We start from the raw sequence: 10,233 nt of genomic DNA on the forward strand, positions 1-10,233 counted from the left end.
ACCTTTGACTTTGACCTTTAACCTTGACCCCTCATAAATCATTAACCTTTGAACTTGACCCCTCATAAATCATTGACCTTTGACCTTGACCCCTCATAAATCATTGATTTATGAGGGGTCATAAATCATTTTTTGACAGAAGGTATGGTCTTAACTTCTCTGTCCTGATTAGGAGGAATGCTTTGACGGTGGAACAGTCATTATAACACTTATATAAGACTTTGAAAGTCATTTTGATAGTAGTCTAACATAGCTAATATAGACACTTACATCACGTGTTGCCTTCATTATAACACTTATAGAAGGCTTTTAATTGTTTGCGGCTCCAGATTTTTTTTTTGCATTTTCGGTCCAATATGGCTCTTTTAACATTTTGGGTCGCCGACCCCTGGACTAGATGGAGCCTGCGTGTGGTAAGTAATAACTAAAGACACAATGCAGTACTTGTTGTACTTTTTGCAATACTGCTTTTTTATTTGTTGTGTACAGTATACGGAACGTACAGTATATGATGTATATACACTATATTGCCAAAAGTATTTGGCCACCTGCCTTGATTCACATATGAACTTGAAAGGCCATCTAGAGATGTCCGATAATGGCTTTTTTGACAATACTCCGATACTCTCCAACTCTTATTTAAAAATTCCGATCTCAACCAATACCGATATATATACAGTCATGGAATTACCACATTATTATGCCGAGTTTTGTTGTGATGCCGCGTGTAACCAGGTTTTCCAAAATAAATCAACTCAAGTTATGGAAAAAAAAATGCCAACATGGCACCGCCATATTTATCATTGAACTCACAAAGTGCATTATTTTTTTTTAACATGCATCAAAAACGGCAGGTTGGACTTTGGGACATGCTCTCCCTGAGATAACATGAGAAGGTTGAGGTGGGCGTGGGTGGGGGGGTAGGAGGTAGTGGGGGGTGTATATTGTAGCGTCCTGGAAAAGTTAGTGCTGCAAGGGGTTCTGGGTATTTGTTATATGGTGTTACGGTGCGGATGTTTTCCCGAAATGTGTTTGTTATTCTTATATGGTATGGGTTCAGTGTGGCGCGTAATTGTAACAGTGTTAAAGTTGTTTATACGGCCACTCTCAGTGTGACGTGTATGGCTGTTGACCAAGTATGCAGTACATTCACTTGTGTGTGTGTGTGTGTGATAAGCCGTGGATATTATGTGATTGGGCCGGTATTTTAAGATTTATTGTCGCTCTGTACTTCTCCCTACGTCCGTGTACCACTCCGTACAGCGCCGTTTTAAAAAGCCATAAATTTTACTTTTTGAAAACCGATACTGATCGTTTCCGATATTACATTTTAAAGCATTTATCAGCCGATCTCTAGTGCCATCCCATTCCTAACCCATAGGGTTCAATATGATGTCGGTCCACCTTTTGCAGCTATTACAGCTTCAACTCTTCTGGGAAGGCTGTCCACAAGGTTGCATTATAGGACATTTCGACCATTCTTCCAAAAGCCCATCGGTGAGGTCGCACACTGATGTTGGTCGAGAAGGCCTGGCTCTCAGTCTCCGTTCTAATTCATCCCAAATGTGTTCCATCGGGTTCAGGTGAGGACTCTGTGCAGGCCAGTCAAGTTCATCCACATCATACTAAGTCATCCATGTCCTTTATGTTGGAAGAGGAAGGGACAGGCTCCAAACTGTTCCCACAAGGTTGGGAGTATGGAATTGTCCAAAATGTTCAGGTATCCTGGAGCCTTCAAAGTTCCTTTCACTTGAACTAAGGGACCAAGCCCGGCTCCTGCAAAACAACCCAACACCATAATTCTGATCATTTGGAAGGGTGGCCAAACACTTTTGGCAATATAGTGTATGTTCCATCACACTAACCTCCTGCTGTTCTCCGCCCACCATACCTCACATCTTGTCTCTCTGATGTTTTTGTATAAACTCTTTTTCTGCTTAGATGGGCATGATGGACCCACTTGATTAGGGACGCTAATCTGTTAGTGTGGTGTCGTCATCAGCACTTTGCTGTGGAAAAGCAGCGACCATGAGGGCGCAAGACGGTGGAAAGTTTTTCCGCTGATTCCTGCATCCCCCCCCCCAAAAAAACAGATGCATAAATAGGAGCGAGGCAGCCCATTTAGGCGACGAGACGCAGTGCATCCGACAGGTACAGTAATGTATGAGACTTTGTCCTCCAACTCCTTCTTAAACCTAACAACTCTGCTCTGACTTTTTTCAGAAACAATGGAGTCCGCCATCTTGACTTTGGTAAGCCAGTTCAAGGCGTACGCAGGAAACGACGGCGCCGCCAACACTTTGAGCAAAGACGAGTTCCACAGCCTGCTCACCTCTCAGCTGCCCAACTATGTCAAGGTAACAAAAGTCCCGTTGGCACTTCCTTTTCTGCATATTTCGTCTCTTCAGCTTCAGTCAACAATGATCACTATTCATTACCGGGTGTAATAGAGCAGTGTTTTTCAACCACTGCGCTGCGGCACACTAGTGCGCCGTGGGAGATTATCTAATTTCACCTACCGTATTTCCTTGAATTGCCGCCGGGGCGCTAATTAATTTAAAACCTCTTCTCGCTCCTGTGCTTATCAAAGGCATGCGGTAAAAGTAAGCATGCGCTAATTATTTTAAAACCTCTTCTCACTCCGGCACTTACCAAAGGCATGCGGCAAAAATTTGAGAGTGATGTAAGCTTGGACCTTAAATCCTACTGAATAGCTCTTAATCTTCTTCCCTTTATGCAATTTCAAATTACCGGTATTGAAATCAGCCTCCTCCATTTTGAAAATGATGACAAGGGAAGTCTCACTTGTGACGTCACCAGTTTGACCATGTGGTAATATTAAGCATGCGCTAATTAATTTGGGAAGCGAGTTTGACCCGGCAGTAATTCAAGGCAGGCGCATACTATATGACCTGCGGAAATTCAAGGAAATACGGTATTTGGGTTAAAAATATTTTTTGCAAACCACTAATTATATCCTGCAAATGATGTGTTGTTGAGTGGTCGAAGCAGAGAACTAATTGCTTTGTAGATGACGAAAACAGCGGGAGGCAGGGTGCAGGTAAAAAGGTGTCTAACGCTTAAACCAAAAATAAACAAAAGGCGAGTGCCGCTAAGAAAAGGCATTGAAGCTTAAGCAAGGCTATGCAGAACGAAACTAAAACTGAACTTGCTACAAAGTAAACAAAAACAGAATGCTGGACGACAGCAAAGACTTACTGTGGAGCAAAAACAGCGTCCACAATGTACATCCGAACACGACTTGACAATCAACAATCTCCCCACAAAGAAGGATACAAAAACAACTGAAATATTGTTGATTGCTAAAACAAAGTACCGTAATTCTCGGACTAAAAGTCGCAGTTTTTTTTCATAGTTTGGCCAGAGGGTGCGACTTATACTCAGGAGCGACTTACGTGTGAAATTATTAACACATTCGCGTAAAACAGGGGTGTCTAACTCAAATACAGAGTGGGCCAAAATTTAAAACTGAACAAAGCCGCAGGCCGAGGTTGAACAAATTAACCCTTTAATAGAGACCCAAACAAGTTTTGCATTGAATATTGACCAAGCAAGGCTTATATAACTTTATAGTGACATGCAAAATCCAGTTTCACATAATAATAATAATTAAAATACATCAACGGCATATCAAATAAAATAAAAACACAAATTTAATGCCTTTTTTCAGCGGCGGGTTTAAGTTAGGGCGGGGTTTGTTGGTGGCGGGGTTGTATATTGTAGCGTCCCGTGATGCAAGGGGTTCTGGGTATTTGTCCAGTTGTGTTTATGTTGTGTTACGGTGCGGATGTTCTCCCGAAATGTGTTTGTCATTCTTGTTTGCTGTGGGTTAACAGTGTGGCGCATATTTGTAACAGTGTTAACCTTCTTTTTACGGCCACCCTCAGTGTGACCTGTATGGCTGTTGACCAAGTATGCCTTGCATACACTTGTGTGTGTGTATGAGCCGCATGTATTATGGGAGTGGGCCGGCACGCTGTTTTTATGGAAGAAAATCGGACGTGGCGACATGTAGAGAACGCCAAAAGCAGTGCTTTTACGGCCCGCCCCCAATACTATCGTCCGGGTGGAAATCAGGAGGGGCACTGAACTTCGGGAGTCTCCCGGGAAAATTGGGAGGGTTGACGAGTATGAGTATTAGCGGTGAATGTGGTGTTACAGCGGCGGGCCAGCTCTAATGTTAATTTGATATTGCCTCAAGGGCCAAATGAAATTACACGGCGGGCCAAAATTTGGCCCGCGGGCCAGAGTTTGACACCCATGCCGTAAAATATCAAATAATATTATTTAGTTCATTCACGTAAGAGACTAGATGTATAAGATTGTATGGGATTTAACGATTAAGAGTGACAGATTGTTTGTTAAACGTATAGCATGTTCTAAATGTTATAGGTATTTGAATGACTCTTACCATAATATGTTAGGTTAACATACCAGGCACCTTCTCAGTTGGTTATTTATGCCTCATATAACGTACACTTATTCAGCCTGTTGTTCACTATTCTTTATTTATTTTAAATTGCCTTTCAAATTTCTATTCTTGGTGTTGAGTTTTATCAAATAAATTTCCCCCCAAAAATGGGACTTATACTCCAGTGCGACTTATATATGTTTTTTTCCTTCTTCTTTATGCATTTTCGGCAAGTGCGACTTATACTCCGGAGCGACTTTTACCCCGAAAAATGCAGTAGATGCGGGAAATATCGCTCAAAAGAAGACATGAAACTGCTACAGTAAAACACAGAAAAAAGCCACCAAAATAGGAGCGCAAGATAAGAACTGAAACACTGCACACAGGAAAACAGAAAAAAATTAAAATAAGTCATGATCTGATGTGACAGTACATCTACTTTGAGACAAGAGCTAAATGTTGGTTATGCAAAGTCATACCCAACATTTTCAACAACTTTTTACTGTCAACTGAGTTTCGTTTTAATGATTTCTGCTGGTTGTTTTTTTTCAACGCAAAAATGGGCCTCAAAAAAGGTTGAAAAACACTAATCGAGGACCGTGGGATTTCTTCCAGCCAATCAGTGACAAAGTGTAATAAGGAAATGTTATCAATATGATTAAAATTGCAAAAAGTTCAACCTTTAAATGTACTACGAATCATTTTCTGGGTTTACAATTGACAATACTGCTGATTTCCTCCTTTTTGATTGCTGCAAGCTCATTTAAAAATAATTTAATTTAGCCCCTAAAAAAATATATATTTTCCTGTTACTGCAATTTAAAAAAAATTGTCTAGCATTTTGTTAATAAAAAGGGTTTTTCAAGCATATTAACATTGTCTGTTTCCAACAATAGTTCTTAGATAGATCTAAATAAATCAAATTGAAAATTTAAGATTTGCTGCAATATCTAATGCATTAGAATTATTTAACTAAATAATATAATACAGTACTACTTTTAAAGATAATAATGTTCAATTATTTTGTAAACATATTTAATGATGTACTTATATATTATGTACATATTGATAATGGCTTTTGTTGCAAACAAAAGCCCTTTAAAAATGACCTAAATAAATACATTTTAATTTCAGCATTATTTAATGCATTAAAAATGTTTTTTTTTTGGCGATTGCAACATTTTTTCCTCAAAAGTTTGTACTTATTTATTTATAAAACTTTTTGTAATACAAAAATGTTCTTCTCATAAATATATTTGGAAAAAAATATTCTCACAAAAGAATGTTGATTTCTCTAGAAAATATTTTATATTTATCAATAAAAACATTGTGATTATTGAAAATGTATTCAAGATTTGTTTTTATTATATAAAAAACATATACAAAACTTTTTGTAATACAAACATGTCATTCTCATAATTGGAAAAAAAAAATTCTGACAAAAGAATGTCGGTTTCTCTTGAAAACATCGTAATTATTGAAAATTTTTAATATATGTTTTAAATCATATAAAAAACATCCATAAAACTTTTTGTAATACGAAGTGTTCTTCTCAATATATATATTTAATTTTGTCACAAAAGAATATTGGTTTCTCTTGAAAATATGTGATTCAATAAAAACATATAGTATTTATTGAAAATGTTTTTAAGATTTTTATAAATAATTTTTCCACAAAAGTGTATCTATTACTAAGCTTATGACTTGATACACATTTTTTGACACCTTTATTCTCAAAAATGTATACTATATATATATATATATATTAAAATTAGTATTTTTATTTTGAATATACACTTCTAAAAAATATGACAGAAATCTTTCAATTACAGTATATGACTGTTTTTGTCAAATTATAGGAATTTTTGAAGCTCAATATTTTGTGACTTTTTCTCATCAAAATATGCACAATTTCTTAAAAATGTACACCTTTCCTCTCAAAATATTAGTCTCAAAAATGTTTAATTTAGAATAAAAATACCCAACTGTAAACTCGTATCGTATAATATTTTTTGTAACCATAATAATCTTGCCTAATGTACTTGTTTTACTAAAAATAATAAACTAAATAATATTATCAAACATTTTTACTTTAAAAGCGACCCCACCCCGTAAGGGACAAGCGGTAGAAAATATTGCTCAATTATATATTTTAAACATATTTAATTGTACATACTTATTGCCAAGAATAATTTCTAATAATGACCTAAATATATCAAATGGAATAAAGATTGTGAAAATAATGGCAGCAATATTTATTACTAAAAAACATTCTACTTTTAAAGAAAATAGTGCACAGTATTTTTAAAACATACTTGTTAGCATACTGTTAGTCTTATGTTTTCCACAATAATTTTTAAAAATGACCTAAATAAATCAAATGAAATATTGATTTTGAAGCCATTTTTAATGCATTGAAATTAATGAAAATATTAAACTCAAAGAAATTACCGGTGGGGAAACTTGTGCTTTTAAAGATAATATTGCGCAATATTTTCCATTGCTTCTTGAAAATGGAGACTTTGTAGAAAGACGGAGGAAATACATCCAAGAACTGTGCGATGATCAAAGAGAAAACGATGAGGAATTACCCGAACTTGAATGGGCAGTCAAAAGAATGAAAAATGGAAAGGCGAAGGGAATTGACTCGATTTCAGCAAAAATGCTGAAAGCTCTAAACCATTCAGAAGCTGAATGTATTTTAAATTTAATGAACAGGTTATATACCAGAGAACACGAATGAATCCATCTTTGAAAGACTTCCACAGAAACCAAGGACAACCAAATAGTCAAAACAGAACATTAATTTTGATAAACCCCACATTGAAGACACAAAGTGGATTAATAACTGGAAACTGAGCAAGAGAAGGCATCTTCAGTATTACAACTATTATGGAAAGATATGTTGATTTGGACAAAGATGTATACATCTGTTTCATCGATTAGGAAAAAGCTTTTGATCCGAGTCAATCATCAAAAAGAGGACCACCATTGACAAATACATAAAACATTTTTACTGGACACAAAAAGCATATATTCCATCTGAAAGTGGCTTTTCTGATGCGATAAATATAAAGCGAGGTGTGCGATCATTAGGAAGAATTATATCCAGTGGCGGCCTGTGTGTTTGCCTTCAGTGATGTCCTTCTTTGTCCAACTTTAAAAAACGCCCCTCAAAATACCATAATTTATGTCACCACATGACCACGGCTGGAGAAATACCATACAGAAACACACTTGTGCACTACTGGATATTGAATCACCTCAACAGTGTACAAACAGGCTATATTTCGGCACGTTTTAAAACCAATGAACCCGCGTCAGCATTTAAAACATACTTTACGTGGTACGGTCAAAATTAAAATCATTGTGAAGTACATATTAAATGTGGAAAAATAAATACAAAAAATATTTGAACTTTTTCTTTATGAGTTAAAAAAGTGAGAACCGATGATTTCTCTGTTGGCCGGGTATGGCTCAGGGTGCTCCTTCCTGCTTTTTGCAAATTACAGCTTGTTATTGGATTCTCACTTGGGAGTGACAAGTGAAAATCCAATCACAGTCCCGTTTAGCGTAAGGCTACTGTCAACAACTCGTGATCTGATTGGCCATCGCAAATGTCTATCAACTGTCCATCTGGCAGAAATCATACAGCGCTGGCAACAAGGTAGCTGAATTCTGATTGGTTAAAAGCTCTAACGTAAAAACAAGCAAAGGAAAGTAACGGGGGGTGCTGGAGCCTATCTCAGCTACAATCGGGCGGAAGGTGGTGTACACCCTGGACAAGTCGCCACCTCATCGCAGGGCCAACACAGATAGACAACATTCACACTCACATTCACACACTAGGGACCATTTAGTATTGCCAATCAACCCAGGTGCATGCCGGAGTACCCAGAGGGAACCCACGCAGTCACAAGGAGAACTTACAAAGTCCACACAGAAAGATCCCGAGCCCGGGATTGAACTCAGGACTACTCAGGACCTTCGTATTGTGAGGCACATGCACTAACCCCATTCCACCGTGCTGCCCTGTACACAAGATTATCAAACAAAATTTTATTGTAAAAAAATAAAAATCATACTTTTAAAGATACTATTGTTCAGTTGTGTTGCATAAATTATTTGCATGTTTATTGTAGTGGTTGTTCGTGCGTCAAACTCAAGGCCCAGGGGCCAAATCTGGCCCGCCACATTATATGTATGTATATATGCATGTGTGTGGATATATATAGATACATATCTTCTATCTTTTTTATTTTACTGTTTATATTACTAAATTGTGTATGCACCTTAGGGGATCTGCTCCAATTTCGTTATTCTTTGAGCCTGCTCACTCCAATAATGACCATAAAACTCTATTCATATAATATTGTGCATGTGAGTTACCGCAGATGGCCACTAGATGGCGGCATGTCGCCATGAATCGCACGAATGACGTAGCGAGGTCTTGTATTACCTTTCCTCTTTGTGTCCCTCTTCCCGGTCCAGGACTCCGGCGAGCCCGACTTCGTGGGCCGCCTCATGTCCTCCTTGGACCAGAACGACGACGGCGAGCTGACCTTTGCAGAGTTCTGGCAGCTGATCGGGAAGCTGGCGAGCAAGCAGGGCGGCTTCAGTCCATCGTAGAGACGAGTCGCCGTCGCACGTGTGACGTCGTGGCTAATTAATTACTTGATGATTGCAGCTCAGCTGAATTAAAAGTCTAAAATGTCTGGGAGCCTCCTGTCATTCATTGGTCGGATTACAGCCTTGATTTAGAACCAGCGCGGTCATCCGATACATGCGCCGCTGCTCCCTCGACACCAACTATCTTGTTCCACGTAGTGTCACAAAAAATATCCACCATGTTGTTTTGGTGGTTTGTCGTCCGCACGGAAAATATTATCCAATGTTATTATTTTCTTATTTACACCAGCTTTTTATCCGGACATCATTCTTAGCAACCCTTCCAATTTTCCCGGTCAGACTCTCGAATTTCAGTGCCCCTCCCGAAAATCTCCCGATTTCCCCACATGGGGGCGTGGCTTAAAGACACTGAACCTGTCGTCACGTCCGCTTTCCCTCCATACAAACAGCATGCAGGCTCAGTCACACAATATATGCAGCTTTTATGCACACATAAGTGAATGCAACGCATACTTGCTCAACAGCATACTTGCCAACCTTGAGACCTCCGATTTCGGGAGCGTGGTCAGGGGCGAGGCGGAGGCGTGGTTGGGGGCGGGGGGCGTAGTTAGGAGGGGTGGCGTATAGATCACCAACTCCATCCATCCATCCATTCTACCGCTTATTCCCTTTTTGGGGTCGCGGGGGGTGCTGGCGCCTATCTCAGCTGCAATCAGGCGGAAGGATTGCAGGACCTTCGTATTGTGAGGCAGACGCACTAACCCCTCTGCCACCGTGAAGCCCATATTTCATATATATATATATATATATTCATATATCCATCCATCTTCCGCTTATCCGAGGTCGGGTCGCGGGGGCAGCAGCCTAAGCAGGGAAGCCCATACTTCCTTCTCCCCAGCCACTTCGTTGAATATATATATATATATATATATATATATATATATATATATATATATATATATATATATATATATATATATATATATACACATGTATGAAATAATTGACTTTCAGTGAATTCTAGCTATATATATTTATTTTATTATATATATATAAATAAAATAAAGAGTTGAATTTCCAACGCCACCTATCAAATACACAGTAATAAAAGTTGTTCTACTAACTGTACTGTGCTTGCTGGTTACTAAAAAAAAACAACAACACTTACCTTT

At 38.3% G+C, this 10,233-nt stretch overlaps 1 protein-coding gene across 1 annotated transcript; it reads left to right on the top strand.

Moving 5' to 3' along the window:
* The first annotated feature begins 2,022 nt into the window (after positions 1 to 2,022).
* Positions 2,023 to 9,147, top strand: s100a11 (S100 calcium binding protein A11). Its single transcript, XM_061897446.1, has 3 exons — positions 2,023 to 2,151; positions 2,224 to 2,357; positions 8,924 to 9,147. Exons 2-3 carry the CDS (start codon positions 2,229 to 2,231, stop codon positions 9,059 to 9,061), a joined length of 267 nt encoding a protein of 88 aa, XP_061753430.1. The 5' UTR covers positions 2,023 to 2,151; positions 2,224 to 2,228; the 3' UTR covers positions 9,062 to 9,147.
* Positions 9,148 to 10,233: the final 1,086 nt, after the last annotated feature.

This window comes from Nerophis ophidion, linkage group LG04, assembly GCF_033978795.1.
Source record: "Nerophis ophidion isolate RoL-2023_Sa linkage group LG04, RoL_Noph_v1.0, whole genome shotgun sequence".
NCBI classification, from domain to species: domain Eukaryota; kingdom Metazoa; phylum Chordata; class Actinopteri; order Syngnathiformes; family Syngnathidae; genus Nerophis; species Nerophis ophidion.

What these genes read in the sequence shown, in the direction of transcription:
- s100a11 (XM_061897446.1), top strand. Translation starts at nt 2,229, where the DNA reads ATGGAGTCCGCCATCTTGACTTTGGTAAGCCAGTTCAAGGCGTACGCA. An exon ending in AGCTGCCCAACTATGTCAAG is followed by an intron (nt 2,358 to 8,923) that starts GTAACAAAAGTC and finishes TTCCCGGTCCAG; the next exon opens with GACTCCGGCGAGCCCGACTT.